This window comes from Equus caballus, chromosome 21 (genome assembly GCF_041296265.1).
Source record: "Equus caballus isolate H_3958 breed thoroughbred chromosome 21, TB-T2T, whole genome shotgun sequence".
Lineage (NCBI taxonomy): Eukaryota > Metazoa > Chordata > Mammalia > Perissodactyla > Equidae > Equus > Equus caballus.
In genome coordinates this window covers 47,077,046-47,098,780 of record NC_091704.1, presented here as the reverse complement: position 1 = coordinate 47,098,780, position 21,735 = coordinate 47,077,046, and the positions used below count along the sequence as shown (strand labels likewise).

The 21,735-nt window shown below is 45.2% G+C and overlaps 1 protein-coding gene across 35 annotated transcripts in view; it reads left to right on the top strand.

Annotated features, from left to right (window-relative positions):
- The window catches only part of PDZD2 (PDZ domain containing 2), a 346,617-nt gene that overhangs the window by 264,978 nt on the left and 59,904 nt on the right, over window positions 1–21,735 (top strand). For 15 of the 35 annotated variants that reach the window (XM_023625798.2, XM_070246357.1, XM_070246380.1 and 12 more), the window contains 2 exons: window positions 3,040–3,172; window positions 8,234–8,389. The exons of 5 other annotated variants lie outside the window; for them this stretch is intronic. In XM_023625798.2, coding sequence (XP_023481566.2) covers window positions 3,040–3,172; window positions 8,234–8,389 — 289 coding nt within the window. The remainder of the gene's footprint in view (window positions 1–3,039; window positions 3,173–8,233; window positions 8,390–21,735) is intronic. 15 more of the 35 variants (XM_023625800.2, XM_070246363.1, XM_070246361.1 and 12 more) reach the window with 2 other exon arrangements.

The window sequence follows — 21,735 nt, the reverse complement described above, 5'->3', positions numbered from 1 at the left end:
CCAGAAGGAAATTGGGCACTAGCAGTTCTGATTAAACACACCTCTGAGCACAGGAAGTGGCTAATTGCTGGAGACACTGCAGTATCCGCCAAACCAGGAAGGAGAAATTGGATTTCTTTCTAGTCCAGTTTGAGTTGCTAGTGAATATTACTTATCCTAATGTGGGGGATGCTAGTAATATGTAGTTACTTATTGAGACCATGCCATTCAAGAGAATACGCCACTCCTGACATCGTAACTCCCCTAAGACTGTGGCGAAGGACTTGGGGAAGTGATTGATTTTCAGCGTGACCACAGTTCATGTGCTGTGTCAGGGTTTGTCAGGTCTGTCAGGATGTTACGCACACTTATGTGCATGTGCCTCTGTCGTGCTGATGGGGAAGGGCAAGGGGTGAATGTGAATTTTTCTCCTTGTGAGCTGAAAACCATTCATATTCCAAAAGTTCTCTTTTAATCTGAACAATTATCTGAAGTAGGGAGAGGGACAGTGCTTAGGCAGAGCAGGTACAAAGAAGAAGTCCATTTGGAATTACAGGGATGGCGCTGTCCCAAAATGTAAGGCATGCTCTGGCTGTGCTGGCTAATTGCTCCCATGTACATAGGGCGTCGAGGATTTGCAAGGCACAGTGGGGCATGTACATAGGTTGCATGCCCACATGTATTCAGTAGGTGTATAAAGCTAGAGTTTCACTGATGAGGGAGGTGAGTCTAGTCTGGAATTTGCTGTTCAGTCCAGGTACCCTGATACTAAAGGGAATGTGACAAACCAGAGCAAGATTGGCCTGCCCAAGACAGAGAGGGCACTCAATAATATATCTCATGGGGTGGAGTTAAAAGAGCTGGAGGTATTTTCTCTGAAGAATGGAAAACTAAGGAGAGGACCAGGACACTATCTATCAAAGTGTTTCATGCTCATCAGTCTTCTAAGTAGAAAGTAGGATGCTAGTAACTAAAGTAGAGATAAGATTATGATCGCCAGTTATTTGGGTGGCAGTAGATTTTGAAGGATGAAAACCTGCAGTAATTTTTATCCAGAAGAGCATCGTTAACTTCCCAAATGATGTACACTTTAAAGAACTCCCATCAGGTAGCTGTTTTTCCATTACTCCTAGGTCTTGGGTTCCAGTCTGTCTTTGGAAAGCTGGCAATTAGGAAATTCCTGTGCCCAGAGATGAGCTTACATAGAACTGTTCTTGTCTATTTTCTATGTGAGCTGTTTCTAGTGGGTCTCACCATTTTCTTTTCACTCTCAGTCTGGAATTTCATGTCTCTCTCTCTACCTCTGGGGTGTGTAATTAAAGAGGGAAATAAGAAAAGAGATGGGATCAGGGATGGTCTTGGTGGTGGTGTGGATAAGTAGACCCAGGAATACTGGCCAGAACCATTGTATTCTTGGACCTTCTCCTCCAGAGTGGCCTACCCACACACCGCCTGGAAGTTCCAGTTAGTTCTCTGTGCTTTGTCTACTCCTCTTCTCTTTCCATTCCAAGCAGCTCGTGGGGTCCTTAGCATTTCTCTGCCTTAGGGATTTTTGAAGGATTGAAAGCAGAAGCAATCAGAAGTTTCTGGTGCCTTCTGTCTTCTGTTAAAGCCTAAATTCATAAAAGAGATTATGATACATGCCCTGGAGGATGGAGAGAAAGAGGGAGAAACTGGTGAGGGAAGGAAGGATAGAGAGAAGTTGGTTGATTCTTTGAAAGAAAGCAAGATGGTGAGTCTACAGATTGGAAAGAAACAGAAGTGGGTAGACCTGGAAGTCATGAAGACATGCACCAGTCCCACAGCAGCACCCTGGGTGATGATGTAAAGGGGCTGGTGGAACCCTAGGCTTAGGGTCCCTCAGCCTCACCAGATTTCCTGTCCCCCATTTACCAATGGAAATGAAAAGCCTCTGCCTCCTTTGGGATCATGGGAGATCTGAGCATTGGAGGCTGTTGACCCACCATGATTGAAGGGGCTTGCCCAACGCTCTGGCACAGTGTGCCACTCTTGACCTGTGATGACTGGGTCTCCTGCCAGCCCAGTGGGAAGGAAGCTCCCAGTCAGCTGTAATTTAATTGGAAGGAAATAGAGAAATAGAACATGTTTGTACACCCATATTGTAGACGAGGTCTGATACCTGCAACAGTGGCAAATTAGCTAATTTCTATGTTCTTTTTTTTTCGCCGAGGAAGATTAGCCCTGAGTTAACATCTGTGCCAGTCTTCCTCTACTTTATGTGTGGGATGCCACCACAGCATGGCCAGCAAGTGGTGTAGGTCCATGCCCAGGATCCAAACCCACAAACCTGGGCTGCTGAAGCAGAATGGGCCAAACTTAACCACTGCAGCACAGGGCCTGCCCCTCTATGTTCATCTTTATATTCATTCTTCTGTTTGTGAAGCTCAGCTGCAGGGACACAAGGATGAAAAAGGGGCTGAGAGACTTTATCTTCAAGGTCCTCTATGTGTGTAGAGGGGGAGAAATGGATGTATACATGCAGTGTAGTGTCACAGGGCCCACAGAGGACATCTGGCCATGGGCTTGTCACCTGGAAAGAGAGAGACAGTGGGATAGAGAAGGATTGCTGGTGAGATTGGACTACCTTCACTTTTTGCAGCTCAGCCGAGTGACTCAGCCCTGTGCTGATGACTCAGTCATGAGGGTGGGATGACACATAGGGTTGAGACAAGAATGACTTGACTATCCTAAATTAAATCCTGCCACCTTGGGGTCTGTGTTCCTCTATTATTGTCTCCACCTGGATGGAAGACATTTCATTGACATCGACGCAGGATATGGTGGTAACTTTAGAACGTGCCTATTACTAAGCGACCATCTGAAATCATGGAACTTTCCACTCCTCTGAGTTCGAATCTGGACCCAGCAGACTAAAGGATATAGCAATCCCATCCCAAGCATCTCTGGTCGTACCTATTTCCTCTTTAGCCCGATTTTAACTCTCCCCTCCCAAAACCCTCCCCAGCTCCAGGAAAGTGTCCCTTCTCAAGCCCAGAATGTCTTGACAAGGGATTTTGTTCCCCATCTCCCTTTCCTCAGGGATGGCAGACTGTCCTTAGGAGATGAGCTGCTGGTAATCAATGGTCACTTATTGGTCGGGCTCTCCCACGAGGAAGCTGTGGCCATTCTTCGCTCAGCCACTGGAATGGTTCAGCTGGTGGTGGCCAGCAAGGTAGGTAGTTTGTTTCTTTAAATATTTTAAATGGTGGTAGTGAATTTGGATTTGAGCCTTCCCCATACCACTCGCACACACACGTGTGCCTGTGTACTTGGACATTTACCTTGGGCCATTTAAACAGCCATGATTCTACAGTGCAAGCCCACAAGGGGGCCCTTAGCTGAAGTGCATATAATTATTTTGCTTGCCTTTAAGGGTCTTTGTAATATACTTAGGAGATGGAAAAGCAATAATAGGACTAAGGGAAAGGTAAGAATGGCAGGGTGGAAGGAAGGACAAGGTAGGGAGAGGAGCAGTTTGCTCAGGGAGAAGCCAAAGAGGAGATGTGGGAGTTCGCTGGAGAGCGGGGATGGGAGAGAGGTGTGGAGATGGACAGCATCCAGGTCCAGACAGAACATGGTTCAGGGCCCTGGTTCTGACTCAGGGCCTCACAGAGTATTGGTGCTGGAGGAAGCCTTGTGAATCCTCTGTCCAGGCACACCCCGCCCCACCCCCCTCCACCTTTATTCCTCCTCAGTTTTACAATAAGATAGGGAGGCAGAGTTTCCATGGCCGGCTCCCACCTCGCAGAGACCTTGTTGCTGTCAGCAGTCCCAGGACCCATACTTTTGATGTACAACTGGTGTTTGTCCCTTCCATCTTGCTGCCTTCTCTTCTTCAGGAGGCCTCGGGTTGGGGCTTCTTGCACCCCCACCCCCGGAGTGTGCGAAAATCGTGCTGATGTCCAGGGCCCCTAGCATTGCTTCCTCCCAAGTCTGCCCAGCCTTACTGTGCAGTAAAGGCTGCAGTACTCCACAGCTGTGTGACGAGAAAGGGGCAGAGCTGGGCTCTCTTGGTCCTGCTCCGTCGTCTCATCGTGCTGTTGAGGAGACAAAGAAAGCACCCATCTGGCTGAAGAGCTAGTGAAGTGGAGCCACGGGGCTTCGTTCCAGTTCAGGGCAGAATTGGTATGAGGCGACCCCGGTCCTTAACCCTTCACAGCAATACGCTCTTGCCAGTCTGGCTAATTTTCCCCCCGTTATCTCTGTTATTATTTTTGAACCTAGCATCTACAAAATTGTGTGTATTTTCTCTGTTCGATTGCAAGGTCCGTTGCCTATTTTGGGAGTGTTTAATAAATAGATTAGAAGGATATTTTGAGCTCTCTGAAATATCTGCCTTGCTCCCTTTACACCTTTTACCCCAAAACCTTGACCTTGACTCTCAGGCTTCCAGCAAGAATACAAAACCTTGGCAAAGACCTGGCAGGAAGAGTTGGTGGCATCAAGGCCCTGGAGGCAGGAGTTGAGATGCTCTCCGTTCATAGCCCCCTCCTCCCCTCCAGAGATACCATGGGGCAACCTGGCGTCTCCTCACTCGGGGTAGGGAAGAAGAGCAAAGCCAGGGATGTTCTCTGTAGCCTGGTGAATTCCACAAGAAGGGAAACAGTGCAGGGAACGGAGGAGCCAGTTCCCCATTTGGCCAGCTGTGTTGGGAGTTTGAAAAGCATCCCTCGGTCTTAAACACATACACACAGAGTCATATGTTTGCATGGCCCACCTCTCCGCAGTCTGTGGCTTAAGAATGCAGGGATTTCTGCACAGGCATTACTCCATGTCCACCAGACCTTTATTTCTATGCCCACTTCTTTCTCCTGCTAGTTTGGAAAAGGGGGAAGGGAAATCTCTTCTATGTCAAGCTGTTATCCACAAACAGAGAAAACATAAAATAAAAACAAAAAAGGGACACTCATGGGTAAAGCTAATAATTAAGAGGCATACATGGGATTTTGAAAACAGATCTTGATGCCCAACCTATGATCTCACTTGCCTACTTAAAGGAAGAGAGGACACTAACGTGTATCAGATGCCCACTGGGCGCCGGGTGCTTCTTACCTATTATCTTATTTAATTCTTAAAATAAATCCCATGAGACACATATTCTTTTTTTTTTTTTCATTCAAAGGATGAAATTAAAATCTTAATGGTTAATTAATTTTCCCAAAGGTCATGCGAGCAGTGGGTGGTTTCATGCTGGGTCTGTCGGACTTCATAGTTCATGCTTCTTCCTGTGCACCAAGCTGCCCCTTGGTCAAATAGGATCTAAAGGACACCAGAGCCAATGGTACTAGAAAAAGGTGACATATTCCTGCCAGAGGCTTTGACTTGAGGGACACCTGCTGGGGTCTTTGTAGCCCTGAGCAGCGGTCCAGAGCCGAGGACTGAGGCTCCATTCTAATTCTTGATCCACTGGCTCTGGGCCATCGGTACAGAGCTGTGGCCCCAGAGCTGACCCAGATCTCATACGAGGGACACCGTCCCTTCTTTATATGCTCTGTTTACAGCCAGGCAACACACTGCTACAGCAGCTGCCTGCTGTTTGCTCCTAAACTTCCTCAACACCATCCAAGGTGCTCATCACGGAGGAGAGAACAGAAGAGTCAATCTTTGGGCCCCTCTTGGCATCCGTTCCTCTTCTTTATCCCACAAGAGCAAGTAATCCACGGGCTTTGTTTCTATCTTTATATTTGAAGAGAGGGAGAAGAAAAAAAGAGCTTTTGGCTTGGTGAATATAAGGGATAATAAAAATATAAATTATCATTATTGCAGATAATAGTCACCTTGTCATAAAACTTGATGGCATTGTTTTGGAAATACAGCAGCTGCTTTCTTCTGGAGAGAGTGTCTCGTGTTTCCACACAAATGTGGTGTTTATGGATACTTAGGGGCTTAGAAAGTTCTCGTGGCATGAATCAACTCAGAATATCCGAGTTTGTTTTGATCTTCCCAGAAGTACATGCATAGCAATATGGATTTCTCTTGTGCTCTCCGTTTTTTTTGTTTTTTCATTCTTGGTTTTTATTAACAAGTAATAAGCATTTATTATATCTAATGTAGAAAACCCAGAAAAAATATAGAGAAGAAAAAAGGTAAAATTTTCATAATACCACCAATAGTACTATCCATTAACTGGTGTGTCCTTCCAGACAGGAAGACATGTATGCGTGTGCAGTATGCACACACGTGTTTTCTTTTAAATGGAGTCAAGCACAAGGAGGCAGAGTGTGCCTGGAGGCAGACCCCCCTGGACTGAAGTGCCAGCACAGCCCTTGAAAAGCTGTGCATCTTAAGCAGGTCACTACATCTCTCTAAAGCTCAGTTTTCTCACCCGTACCATAGAATCAGTAACTACTTCCTGGGATGTTAGGAAGATGAGATGACATGAGATAAAAAGGGTTCTGCACAGTGTAGCTGGTCCCAAGCACGTGGACCAGCCTTTATGGTTATCACATACTATTATTACATCCATTACATTGATTACATGATTATTACATTATCACATATCTATTATCACACCCATTATTAATATGGTTATTACATGTACTTTTAACCTGCTTCTTCACTAAGTAACACACTGTGAGAATCTTTCCACATCAAGAAGTACCTTTCTGCAGCATCATTTTTCATGACCGTGGAGCATTCTATCCTGTGGCTGTTGTGAAATTTACTCACCAGTTGGGACCTTCATCTTTTTTTTTTTTTTTTTTTTAACTCTTTTCTGTTAATGGTCTAGCAGAGTTGACATCATAGAGGAGGACCGAACTCCATTTTTCCTTGATGGCTCTCTTTGCTTCCCTTAGGCGAGGTCTAACAGTATACTCTGCACAATCACGGATCTAAAACGAATGAGCTTCAGGTACCTTGACGGTAGAGCCTGCATGAAACTAGTAACAAGTTTCACTGTCACCAGGTGCCAGCTCACTAATCGTTTGTCACATCCATCGTTTAAGATGGGTATTTTTTATTGTTCTCTTTTCTTTCAACCTCCAAGGAATATGCTGATCAAAATTTTCCACGTTTCCTTCCTTGTAGAAATGGCTGGTGGGGGGGTGGTGGTGGAGAATGAGGAGAGGACACATTTCTCCTTTTTCTGGCCTCAGATCAGCCCTGCGGCCCTGGCCCCTGGTGTGATGTGCTGTGGCATTTCCCTGGAGAGCTCTCGGCTCCTGTGTGTGCCACATTATCATTTGAGGTAGTCTTGTGGCCTCAATGATCTCGCCTGTATCCCACAACGCACTCTGACCTTATCTGTGCGTAGGAAGGAAGGGCAGTGTTGATGAAGCCCCCTCTACCGTCTCATCTTAATGGATGCTAATTCCAGGTATTTTTGTTGACCTTTAAAATTTGTTCAAGGGCTGCTTTCATTGAAAAGACGTTATCGGTCTCCACTTTGGTGCTATGATTCAATAATCAGTCTAATCTCTTTCTAATGAACAGATGCTTGTGAGATGAGCACTGGGGGAGAGGAGGATAAAATGGATATTTGAGCTCTGTCCTAGGCCTGGGGACACAGCCATGAGGAGAAATGGTGTTAAGTTTGGGGAACTCTCAGATAAGCACGGGAGATAGACAAGTATAGTTAGACATACACTGTGAGGTGATAAAAGAAACAGTGAAGGATGTTAGAGAAGAAAGGAGGGGCACCTGGAATGCCTCCTGAGGGGATCCAGGAAGGCTTGGAGAAGGAGAGGATGCTCAAGCTTTGCCCAAAGAGGCCTTAGTCAGAAGAGGAAGGTTGGTCTAGGCAGGCGGAGCTGCTGGTGGAAAAGGCAATAGGGTAAGGGAGAGCCTGGCATGTGAAAGTCAGTATGGCTTGAATGGAAGGTGGGCTGGAGGAGAAAATGGACAGAAAGGAGTTTGGAGAGCTGGGCAGAGGCCAAATCTCTAAGATGCTGGCCTGCCAATGAGCTGGCTTAAACTGTATCCTGAAAGCAAGAGGGAGAGTTTCAAAGGATCATTAAGTTCAGGGAGCTCGGACTGCCCGCAGAAACATTCATCTGAGAAACACAGATTCTTCAGGGGAAGAAAAATTAGTTTGGGTTTAAACTGAGTCCACACCCCTGACGTTTGGGGTAAGCTTGCAAACTTGGAAATTCAGAACACACATTCCATATAGTCTTTGGGTTGGGAGCACCACGACCACCCACAGGTGACTCTGCTGGGTTTTCCTTGACCTTGACCCAGAACTGCTTGGTGCCATGGGGTAATTCGTGGGCCTTTAATTGTGTCCCCATAGGAAAGCTCTGCAGAGGACCTGCTGAGGTTAACATCTAAGAGTTTGCCTGATCTGACCAGCTCTGTAGAGGACGTGTCCTCTTGGACCGACAACGAAGACCAGGAGCCAGACGGGGAAGAGGACGAAGGGACCAGCTCGTCTTCCATCCAGGGAGCAGTAAGTGAGCCTCTGGTTTCCCAAGCTGCTCTGCTGGAGTGATATTTTCCTGAAGACGTGGGTGCCAGGATCAGAGAGAAAAGCTTGACATAGGATGACAGAAACCAGGATGGGAGAGGACCACAGGGCATTCTTTTAAGTTTTTCTTCAGAATCTTCCTGAAAAATCTGCAAAAAAATCTTTTCATTTAAGAAAATACATTGAAACTGGAAACAGGATAAGAAAGCAAATGGATATTAAGTGGGTGTATCAATTTCTAGGATGCTTAATAATATATTTAAGGATTTTATTGCTACTTCTTGATATAGCGTTTGAAAACTATTGTTTGTGAATTTAAACTTAGATGGAGAGATTTCTGGTTGAAAGGGAAATGTTAAAATAACACAAAACCAGGGCTGGCCCAGTGGCGTAGTTCTTAGGTTTGTGCGCTCCCCTTCTGCAGGCCAGAGTTTGTGGGTTCGGATCCCAGGCGCGGACCTACACGCCACTCAGCAAGGTATGTTGTGGCAGCATCCCACATACAAAATAGAGGAAGACTGGCACAGATGTTAGCTCAGGGACAATCTTCCTCAAGCAAAAAGAGGAAGGTTGGCAACAGATGTTAGCTCAGCAACAATCTTCCTCACCCAAAAAAGTAAACCGCCTGTTGAGGCAAAGGTGAATAGAGATGTCTTACAATTTTAATCAAACCAGGGCTCTCACATGGCTCCTAGCTTTTCCTTACACAGCCTGTCACGTCACGTCCTCATGCTCTGCTCTCGCACACTGCCTGGAACACAGAGGCAGGAGGCTTCTGGCTAACTCTGTTTGCATCGTGGCTCTGTGGTCTCCTCTTTGTACCCCAGATCTGACAGATGTGTCGTTTTGAGAGTTATGTTAACCCTTGTTAGCTCTTGTTACTCATCCCACCAGCCACGGGGAGGGCGCCCTCTTTTTGCCATTTGGAACCTCTTACTCCTTCCTGCCAGCACTGAACGTAGGCAGCATGGATAAGCATTGGAAAATTAGTTTTGCTTATAATTTAGCCTCAGGAGACAAAAAGTGCCTCTCTTGTTACATTCACACAATATGCTATTTCAATTTAGGAAAAAAAGTTGCTTTTCCCCTTTCTTTTTGATCACTGGAGATTCAGGGCTGCTGAGTGTGGTTGTGCAGGTTGTGGACTGCACAAAGTTGCCACATCTAAGGGAGCATCACTCACATCATAGGCTCTTATATTTATTAAGACAGTTTTTTGGAAGATGTGAGTACAGAGTTTTGCCCCAACAAAATCAGTGTATTAGGACAGCTTTCCAGTGAAGGAAGGAAAACATCTTGAAGAGCAGCCTTTCTGAGATTCGTCACCGGTGTTGTACAGGCTCATCGTTGATTTCCCACATTTTTCCAGCTGCTTTCCCCTCAAAGGAGAGCTTTCTGAGAAGACCCGCAGTAAAGCAGGTACAGCAGAGCTGAATGAATGGGATTGACGTGAACAGTTTCGAAACAGCTGTGAGATTCTTCCATTCTCTTTGTATCATGACACCATTCAGTGGCTTTCTTTACTTTTAGTGCGAGTAGAGACCAAATTAATTTTCCTGGTCTACACTGCCTCCCTGACCGACCCTGCCTACTTCTCAGACCTCAACTCGCGCCAAGCTCAGCATCACTCCTAAGCAGCCACCACACAGCCCCTCCTGCCGTCCCTCATAATAGCCCCCGTCTTTGTGCCACAGGAACTTTGCAAATGCTGTTCTCTCTCTCTAGAGTCATCTTTGCCCTGTTGACTCCTGTTCATCGTTTGGATCCCATAGTTTTACTTCCTCAGAGAAGCTTTACTGAATATCCCCCCTCTGTATTAAATCTCTCAGCTTTCATACTGTGACCATGTGACTCTCCTGTGAGCTGCTTGTCACATTTGAATTTGTGACCATTTGATTAGGATCTGTTTCTCCCATCCAACTCTGAACTCCGTGAGGTGAGGTTGTGTGATGGCTGGTTTGGGTTCCCAGTGAATCCCTAGAATTTAGCCAGAGCATCTGGGGTTGAGTAATAAAAATAACTAAATAAATTGAAAACAAGCGACAGAGCAAGGAGTCATTGAAAACTAATGAAAAATGAAAACAAAATCTAACTAAATTTATCCATCATAAAAATTATAGTTACTCTGGCCCACAGCCGACCACAGCTCAGCAGTTTTTGGGGTGAGATCCACATTCTGGCCCATTGGTCTCCAGGGACTTTCTCCTTGAATAAGCCTTGCACGGGTCTGAGCATTGAGCATCTCCTCCTCGCGACCTTCTCCTGCTGCTGTTTACCCATCCTTCAAGGCCAAGATCTTTCATGAGCCCATCTGCCCTTCCTCCCTGTGACCTCGCCAGTCCAGGGACTCTCTGGGCTCTATGTTGACACAGCAGTCCCCCTCTGCTCCTTGTTATCCGCTGCACAAGGAGGCGATTGGAGTATGTGGTAGTCCCACCAGTGGTCCTCTCAACTCTCTCGTGACTCCGATACGCTCATCTCTTCTAACCAGACATCCTTCCCTAGCAGCTCTCCAACCCACAGCCTTCCTCCCCTCATCTGCCCACAGTGTGGAGAGCGCGCCCCTGCTGAACAGGACCCCTCTGCTCGGCAGCTGTGCCCTGGGGCAGCCCATCTGGTTTCCAGTGCTCTGCAGCCCCTCCGCTCTCCTTCTGATAAAGCCCAAAGCCATTTATGGAGCATGATAGTGTTTGTGGAGAGGTCACCGTTATAGACATCTCTCAAAATTTCACAACTCATTCTCTTGCAAAAAAACTCCAAGGAATTATTTAATTGTCTAGGAATTTTTTACAATAAATTCAGCTCAAATAAATGGGCCAGTACATATATTAAATATGTTATATATTATGTATTTTATTTAAATTATAATTTAAATTTATTTTTATAAATTTATAATTTTTATATATGTATTATAATTAAAATTATTTGATTTATTACATAAGTGAAATGAGTATTTGATTACAAAAGTAATGTTTTCACTATATGAATGTTTGACCCTTCCTAAAACACAAAAGATAATATAAATGCCATCATACTGTTCAAAAATAGCCATCTTTGTAACATTTTGCAAGAAGTTTCTTTTTGATTTTTTCTTAAGCACATATGTATTTTTAATTGATCTTGTATTTGCTCATGAAACTTGCTATAGTCTCAACGATATATTCATGAACATTTCCCCATGTCACTAAAAGGCCTTCTGAAACATGATTTATAATGGCTAATATTCCATAACATGGAAATGTCATAATTTATTTCACCAATTTTCTACCATAAATTCTATTTACATCAATCACATGTATATGTAATTATTTTCAAAATTACAAAGAATTCTGTACAGAACATTTTTGCCCGTGTAGCTCTGTGCACATTTTTATTTTCTTATTTGCTTAAGTAGCTTGTAGCAGAATTGCTTAGTCAAAGATTTTCTCCAGAGAGATTATTTATGCTAATTTACACTTCTAGCAGTGGCCAGTTTCCATCATCACCAATAATGTTATCTTTAAAAAAAAAAAGCTTACCAGTTAATCACATACTGTGTTATATGCTGATTATTGTAGTTTTTCCAAAGGAATTTCAATGCATTCTGTCATAACACACTTTATTTGGGAAGCTTTAGGTTACCTTTAAGGAGAAACAAATGACTCTGAGCAATAATTCTCCAAAGTGCATGTTGCGGGGCTGGATTCCCGGGTTTCTCCTTCATGTCACCCCTGGCTGTCAAACACAGATCCCAAACCCATTGTCATTGGCGGAGAAACCAGAACTGATCTGCTTTGACAGTTCTGCTTTCTCCGAGCCCCGGACACGGCCTCGCCCGTCTTCACCCTCCGCTCCACCCCCCTCACGGAGCACTCACAGAGGAGGGGACACCTGGGGTCTTCCCGGCTTGCCGCCTGAACGGCCATCCTTTGTTAGCCATTCTCTCGAGCTCTGGCTTCAACCAGGAGCACCAGCCCTGGGACAGATCCTGCAGGGCCAGGAGGTGGGCGGCCACAAGATAGTTTCCGGATTTCACAGTCTGCCCAGGGTCTGCCCCACTCTGCCTTATAAAGGTGCTGAACTACTGAGGGAAAAAATATTTTTTAGGTCTATGTTTACAATCCAAAACTCTGTTTTGTAATTTTATTTTATTATTATTTTTTTTTGTTGAGGAAGATTAGCCCTGAGCTAACATCTGCTGCCAATCCTTCTCTTTTTGCTGAGGAAGATTGACCCTGAGCTAACATCCATGCCCATCTTCCTCTACTTTATATGTGGGACGCCTGCCACGGCATGGCTTGACAAGCAGTGCCTTGTCTGCACCCGGGATCCGAACCAGTGAACCCCGGGCCACCAAAGCAGAACACGTGAACTTAACCACTGTGCCACTGGGCCAGCCCCTGTTTTGTAATTTTAAACACTAATGAACTGCTTAAATGAAAGAAACCTGGTACTGTTCTAATCAACTAAGTTACAAAGGCTTTTGTTTCACCAACGATAATGATTAAACCTGCAGCTGAATCCCACTCAGACACTGACTCTCTTTGCACCTGTAAGTCGTGGCGTGCTCCAAGCAAATGTAACACAAATGCTAAGGCTCCGCCATGAGCAGCCTTCTGACTTATTTCTCACGGCTGCAGCAAAGAGCATTGAGATTTTTTTCCCTTCAAAAAAGCTCCAGCCATGCTTAGGATAAAACCATATGGTGAATATCAACTTGGAGGAGGAGAGGCAGGAAAAAAGAGAACGGGAGTAGGACAGTGAAGTTCCACAGTCAGTTGCATAGTTGTCATCCATCTCAGTGGGGTCTGCTTCAGCAGCAGGGCTCTCTGTCCACCGCCCACCACCACATCCAATGTTAAAGACTGCCAGTTTGGTCTCAGGAAGATCTCAGTCTAGCCTCTCCCTCCTAGCGGCTGTGGTCCTGGTCCACCTGATTGGCCATTCTTTCTCAGGTCTGTCTTCTCCACTTTGTCTTCTGCTCTGCAATGACAATTTTTAAATGAGAATCTGGCCGTGTCACTTAACGGGTTAAAATTAATCAGTGGCTCTCAGTCACGGTGAAGTTAAAATCCTGATGACATCATTAGCTCCAGCCTGCCTTTTCTCCTGTATATGCTCCCGGGAGCCACACACACACACACCCTCTCCTTGCATTGTGAGCTCCACATTCCCCAGGTGCTCTAGAGCCGTCCACCACTTTGTGCCTTTGCATCTGCTCTTCTTTCTACCAGGAAGACCTTCTTTCCCTGACACTATCCTTGTCAACCAGCTCAAATGTCACTCTCTGCATAAGTAAGCCTTTCCCAGACCCGACACCCCCCCCCCCCCACTCCCCCAGTGAGTTCTTTGGTCTGTGCTCTGCACTTGCATACACTGTGAATAGATTTCTACTATAGCGCTTACCATCTCATTTTCCTAATTTATCTTGTTACTGGTCTGTCTTCCTCATTAGACAAACATTTCAAGGGCAAAGACCATGATGCCTTAAGCATCTCTCTGTCCCCAGGACAGTACAATGCCTGGGATATAATTGGGGGTTGAAGAGAAGAGGGATTCTCCTGTGATGTCCTGTCATTCCTTGACCACTTCTGATCCTTCCCTGGGAGCCCTCCTGGTCCCCTATGTCCTTGAGGCACAAGCGTGGGTCCCCCAGCCTCTGCCTCTTGCGCTTCACTCCTCTTGCGCCCAACACCTACCCTGCCTGGGCCCCTCTCCATGCTCTTCGGAGGGATTGAGCCTGCCTCTTCCACCGCTTAGGATGGCAGCACTCTGGAGCATGGCAGCGCTGCGAGATCTGGCCTTGCCGCTGACTGGAGAATAAGAAAGAGCAGTTTTCTTCTGGTCCTCGTGGCCAGTTGAGAGAGACTCTACTCAGTTGCGAGTTTTGTGCCCTTGGAACCCTGCTGGGGTGGCACAGCTGCAGCTGAGCGCTTAAGCCTGCGGACGTGAGCCGCAATCCCCCTGCCGCGTGCCCAGATCCCCATGGAAAGGAATGTCCGTGCTGGAAGGAATTGAGACGCTTTGCTTTAAGGCATCACCCATGCCCTCCCCTCAGGTTATCTAAGCACTGCCGTCCTCTCAAAGACTGGATGAAGTTCGAAGTTATCTCTGACACTCTCTGCTTGAAGCATCTGCCATCCTCTCGCTCTCCCACATCTGCTAATCACTGCTCCCGTGGTGTTCAGCATCTGCTGTTTCCTATTTATTTGTTGCTTCTCATCTCTTTGGGGAAAGAAAGAAAACAAAGTCTATAAACTTTCGAAGTCAGGTGTACCTCTGTGGGCTCCCAGTATCCAATGAAGTGCCTTGTATTCAATATGTACTCAAGATACGTTTCTTGATTATAAAGCTGGGTGTAGAGCAGTAGTTCACAAAGTGTGGTCTCCAGACCAACAGCATCAGCATCACCTGGAAACTTGTTAGAGATTCAGATCCTTGGGTCCCACCCCAGACCTGCTGAATCAGAAACTCTGAGAGTGGCCTCCAACCATCTGTTTTTTAATAAGCCTGCCTTCCAGGTGTTTTGGACTCAGGCTAACATTTGAGAACTTTAGGCTCTTCCAATAAAATGAGTGGCCCGTGTATTATTGGCTATTCAAAAAAGTGTATGTCCTTTCTCAAGTGTAGATAATTACAGTTCATCCTTTTAAAAATGAGGTTTTTCAGGGAAAAAAAGTCCATGTTCTGGCCCTCTGAGAGAGTGACTCTATAAAGTGAAGAGAGGAAGAAGACTTTTAGTAAAACGGGGTGTGAAATGGGTGATGGCTCGTAAGTGATTGGGATCCTGTCTCCCTTTTTATATTTTTAACAACAACAACAACAAAAACAAAAGCGGAAGTAATGATCGCCTTTGCCAAATCTGCAGTTATCGAAGCCCAGCTAGGAAGAATTGTTTAGTACGTCAATCAGCAGACCTGTATCCGGCTTCTTTTGGCATCAGGAGAATCAGTTCTAACATTTTTGGAATCACCAGTTTGGGAAAATCTTGGAGAACTTTTGGGTGATTAGCGTTTCAGGAGGAATAAAGGACCTCATCTCTCAAAAGGGAAGGAGGACCAAGCTGGGTCTTAGGATTCTGTAAGTCTGACGTTGGTGTTTGAGTCTTTGTTTGTTGGTGGAATAGTCAGGAGGTGTGACAATCTGAATCTCAGTCTTCTGGAAGAGTCAGCATCCTCGGGGGTAGATATTAATCCCTATGTGGAAAGAAAGGAAGAATCTCTTGTGTTTTGTTTGGATTGAATAATTGATAAAGTGTCCGCTCTAAATGTTTCCAAGGTGTCTGGGTGTTGAGAACTTGTATTATAGAATCTCAAAGGACCATTACTGGTTGAGTCAAGCTGCCCTGGATAAGAAACTGTCTCCTGTTTGGGGCCTGAGCTAGATTTGTCTGGTGAATTGAACTTAGAGTGTAACGCACAGAACAATTGGCACCGAGTGCGTAAACTTGTGATTAGTATTAAAACAGGAAGATCCCAGTGTCTGACTCAGAATCAGATCTTCACAGAGCGAAACTGTTAATACAGAGAGGCCCTGGCACAGGGCTCCCTGAGCTGCTTGTAAGCGGAGTGAATGTTCTTTCCCTAAAGCCTCAAGGCGAGGGTGTTAATGTTAAGACAGGCTGCTCGGATGAGCTCCAGTGGGCTCTGCTGCTAAGCTTCAGGGTCCCTCTGAAGGGCTGCAAGGGGCCATGGCAGCCACTGCTTAGAGACGTCCTCGCTCCCCTAGGTCAGGAACGGTCTTCCCTTCTCCTTGGGCTTCCTCTTCCTACCTAACTTCCAGATTCACCACTTCCAGGAAGTCTTCCCAGATACGCACATTTTTCATGCCTGGACCCCCATCGTGTAAATATACTCTGTATTTTCCTTCATGACCCTTGACACAGATTATAATGATACATTTATTCATGTGACAGTTTGCTTAATGTCATCCTCTTCTATTAGTAGAGGATCCACGGGGGCAGGGCCCATGTCCGGTTTGCTCATTCGTGTATCCCAGGTGCTCACTGTTGGCTCTCAATATGTATTATGGAATGGATGGATGGTTGGACAAAAGGGCAGACAAGTGGATGGTGAATGTACCCTGTCTCATTCCCTAATGCCCCTGTTGCATACCCCTCATTATAAGGTCTGCTTATCTTCCACTGACCTGCCTGTCTTCCCCAACACACCATGAATTCAAAATGGGCATGGCACATAGTAGGTGCTTATTGTTTGTGTCCAAAAACTAGAAAGTCTATATGCCTCTCCGTTCTGGGAATTTCCATTTGGGGTACGAATATCAATGATATAGAAATCATTTTTCTAAGGATAACATCAGGAGAACACAGTGTCCGTTCCCTTCAAATAGGACATTCGTGGTACCTCATTAACAAATGAATGGCTGTCTTATGTTTTTTGTTTGGTTAAGGTTCAAAAGCTATAAGCAGCTAGGAAGGGAATTTAGGACTTGATTTCTAACAAATCAACAACAGCAACAAAGGATGAAACATCCCAAGGGAGTTGGTGAAGTAGTAAGTGGAATGTAAGTGAAAAGACTAGCCAAAACGGCAACAGGGATAAGAGCAGGGAACGGCAAGTCTCAAAGATGCGAGTTCTGGCAAATAGAACTATGAGATATCAGAGCTACAAGGAACCTGGGGGATTAGCTGGTCCAAACTTTGCATTTTATAAGCTAGAAATCCGTGGTGAGAAAGAAGACCGCTGAGCTCCACTGATAGCAGACTTGTTCCCCAGACAAGTTACGGTATAGCTCAAGGCAGCTACAGGGAAAAGAAAGAGGCAGGAAAGAAAAGGTGAACACACGAAGAGCAGCATTCATGGCACTCCACAAACATGTAAGGGGAAGAACTGTGTGTTGCAGACATGTAAATGTACACAGGTAGCTCCACACACTTACTTAGGTCTAAAATAAGGGGCTGGGAAGGGCGAGGTTTAGGCTGATCCTCAGATCTCCAGGTCCCACACTGGAAAGCCTCATTTGGCAGTTCTGAGTGGGGTGGGGCCCTGGAGTCTATTTTCAGAAGCTTCCAGGGGGATCCTGTTGCTCACCCAGATTTTGGAAAGCAAACCTTTGGGAGAGGGCGACTGCTGTTGGAAGCAACAGGTTCAAACACATCCTTTATTGGCAGTGTGGCAATTTCCATGGCATGATGCAAAGCGGCCGGGCTCCCAAGAGTCTCCTGGCCTGGGGCTGGATGAGGCCCATCGGCACAGGGCTTTGAGTTAAGGGGAGGTTTTAGGCCCCTAACTGGCTCCCTCCTCTCTGTAGTTTGGCACAGGGGAGCAAGGCCAAGATGGTGGTGGTGCTCGTGGGAGAGTTGGAAGCACAGATCTTTGAGCCCGCTCTGGCTCCTTCATGAGCACAGGCTTGCTTGCACATCCTGGTTCTCATCGCCTTTGCAGACACCAGTTCCTGGTATATTGACCGGTGCTGTTGAGGCAGAAGCTATGTTATTACCGCCACCAACCCGAAGCAGGCAGCAACACACACTGCTCCACGGTTCTCTGAGTTGTACATTTTTCTCTCCACACTGTCCCAAACAGTGAACTACCCTCTCTTTCCCCTTGGAGTCCTCGATTTCCCCAGGTAGGTCCCAAATCACTTAAATGTTCCTTAAGCCACACTTCAGCTGACACAGTCCTTATATAAGAGGTGGCGTGAAACTGAATGCAGTATGTAGGGTTGCCAGAGCACGATGAGAAAGATAAGCCTGCAATTATCACTGGTCTAAGAAAGTGAGATTTAAATTTGGGGTGGTTTTTGTTTGGTTTCATACTTAAGGAGATGAAGTGATTATTTAAATGAGTCAGGGGAAAATAAGATAAGAATAATTATTTGGCCCAAATAAATTGCCCAAAAAGCTGCTGAAGTTTGAATTCAGCTTATTCCCGTGGCACATTTTCCGGGGCCTGTTCCAACTCGCTACCTGGTTCTGTGCTGTGTTTTCATCCAGGCAGTTTGCAGTTCTCAAGGAGGTAAACAATTCATGTGATTTGCAAAGAAAAGCAAATATCGTGTTCTACAGTCTCATGGCGCGGTGGTCTCAAAGTGGGGTGAGCACACCGGGGGTGGGGGGAGAGCCAAATGGTCCCTTGCAGTGTGGGAGGAGAGTATTAGAATTTGCATAGATTTTATCTCATTTTGGATTGTTTTGTGTTTCATAGTGCATGTATACATTAGTACAGTAGCATAGGGTTGTAATTTATGAATCTGTATTGGGAGCGCCTGATGCTACACAGTCTACAAAGGTTGACATCACTGCGTGGAGCATTATTAAATACAGTTAAAGAAATCCCCTTAGCATGCAATCAACTTTATTATCACCTTTTGGATTTGAAAAATTCCCATAGATTTCAGTGAAAATAAAATATGGACTACTCGAGCTTGTACTAAAGTCTCTTTGCCCTCAAATTAATTTCTTTTATGAAAATAATACTGCAGAGTCATGAAGTGACTTTATCGTGTCAGGTAAGCTGGCTCCTGTCTTTGTGTATTCCGTCATGGTATTCGAAGATGCCTCTGAACTCTGCTCTCTGTCACAAATGTTCCTTTTGTAAATAATACCCCTATTCATTTAGTTTTATATGTCCTTTAGGGGTTTAAATCTGTGGTCTGCATATTGAAATATGAAGTAGAATATATTAAGACTTTCTGAAGGAAGGTGGCAGTTCAGAAATGAAACAAATAAAAATTTCTTCTGCCATGGACAAAATGATGGGAATTCCACAGGGAAAGCAGGGCGATGTGACACGTTTGTGCACGATGTGTCTGAGGTAATAGATCTTTTTTGTTTATGAGCTTTGCTAAGCCTTTAAGTCAGCAGAAATCCTTGAGATGTGTGTGTCTTTTGAGGCTGGAAATGGAGAGAGAGCTGATAGGCACAGTCAGATTCTTACTCTCTTAAGAGAAACAGGATATCCCCACTTAGTTTCAATTCCAGTTATTGTGTGGGTTTTTCAGGAAAATGACAAAATCACCCTTGACAGGGCATAGATGAGTTAGACAAATAGGCAGTCAGTGATGGGAAAAAAACACACCTCACTTGAAGACTTCCTGAGCAGTGGAAGATTTGGGGTTTGGGGTATTATTCTCTTTTTCACCACATTTTATACAACACGGTAGGACAGAGCCTGGAAATAAAAATAAAGTGAAATATACGTGATCAGAAGTCCCCCTGTGGAGTCCAGTGCAGAAATTTATTGGAGAAATGGAGCTGTTGGAGATGAATAGAATTCTCCCCACGCCACCCCCCATCATTGCTGTGTTTGCCTGTTTAGCTGTTTGCGTGCTGTTTGTTTGCTGGTTTTTGCTGGCCTAGCTTTTTGCACAAGTACTGATTTAGCTCAGTCAGTGACATTTGTAGAAAAGGAAAACCATGGCCCTCCCTCCTGAGTCTTGCTGTTTTTCCTTCACTTGCAATATTCTTCTTTCTACTCCTGACCATTAAGATTCTGAAGCCCCTCACTCCTCAAAGAGACTTTTCTAACTACTCCAGCCTTCTGGCATCTCTGCTTTCTCTGATTGCCAATTTCATTTGTCTGTTTCTCACATGTTAGTACTTAAAAATCAGAAAGACACCTCCTGATTTATATAAATGAGTAGGTGTTTTCAAAAATGGGTTGGTAAGGCTCTTTGGATATTCAAATTTATTTCCTAGAAACAAATATATTTCTCCTCTTTCCTCACCACCGCCACCACCAACAACAACAACACAAAAGACCAAAAACAAACAAAACCTTTTGCATTTCTTCCAAGCGCTGTGTTTGTTAGTAAAGCAATCTGATTAAACCAATTTAAACAGTGGCCAGTAATCCTTGGACACTTAGCAAAGCATATGCATTTTAAAAAAAGAATCCTTGTCATTTCAAATGAGTTTCTTATCGGTATCATTTAAGAAGGAAATTTAAAGATAAAAAGCCTGGGTGACGAGGATGTTTTTAGAGGAAATACCATGGTAGACCAGTAAGCCTCGTCTCCGGGAGCAGCTTCCTTAAACTGTCTCTGCTTGTCAGTGCCTTCCCTTCAACTTATGGAGTTATGTTTCCTGAAAGTTCTCAGGTTTGTTCTTCGGATGGGGCTGGAGGTGGGGAGATGGGTAGGGCTAGGGTATGAACCATTCCTGTAGATAAGAGGTTGGCAGTTGTAAAGACCAGATCGTAAACGTTTTGGGCTTTGCTAGCCAATCTCTGTTGCAGCTGCTCATCTCTACCTGTGTAGTGCAAAAGCAGCCATAGGCAATAAGTTGACTAATGGGCTTGACTGTGTTCCAAGAAAACTTGACAAAAACAGGTGTTAGGCCAGCTTTGGCCCCTAGGCAGCAGTTGGCCAACCCCTGCTGCACATGAACACATGTGAGCCAGGGACAGCCTCTCTTATTACTGCTTCCCACCTGGGCTCCACGGAGCACATCTTAGATTTCCACTGAGATTCTTCAAGAAGTGCATGCCCTTAGAAATATATCAGCAAATCAGCATGAACTCAACACTACTCCTGGAAAATAGAGAACTCAGAGGACAGCTTATGTTGATCTGGAAAAGGCACAGAAAGCCTTAGAGTGCTGCCGAGAACTTCACAGCAGAGCAGAAGTTAACCACAGTGTCTTCAACGTGAACAGTTAGTGTTCATTTAAAACCTGCCTAAATGGTGTGCCCAGTTAAAACAATCCTTTTCTGTTACAATAAGCCATGTAATCATGTAAAACTTCCTCTTAAACATTTGTATAGAGAAAAGGTCCTGGAAGAATTTGCCATGTTTACCACTGCTGCTGAATTAGATGTGAGTCTGCTGGTATATTAGGATACCTTAGATGATTCATTTTGTACTCTCCTGCCAATCCTCCTGTTCACTTCTTAGGTCTTTTACATGCCTTTCTTTTCTGATAGCTCTCCCACCTGTGCTTTTTGTATAGCTTGATATTTTCCTACACACACACAACCTTGATTTTATTATTCTGGAGTTTAGGGTAAGGCATATCATAGTCCTGCTCCCCGAGAAATGCCCAATGCGAGTAGGCAGCCAGCTTCTGCTAAGGAATGACCCACGGGTCTACCTTTAGTGGGCAGCCCACCAACCCAAAGAAGAGCTCCAGACCCTACAGTTTTCTCACCTACTAGATCGTGGGAACATTCCTGCTTTATAGAGAATATCTGTACTTGCCTTGCCTCAATTTGAAATCAATACCAAAGAGGGACATACGCAGATTCTCCTCCTTGCCATTCGCATCTCCTGTTCTTTCTGAAGAACTGAAGCCACTTGAGCACACTGTCCTCTCCTTGGGAAGAGGATGCATACAAACCCACCACCGGAGGGGCAGACTTGGGCCATTGACTGGTTACATTCCTACACCC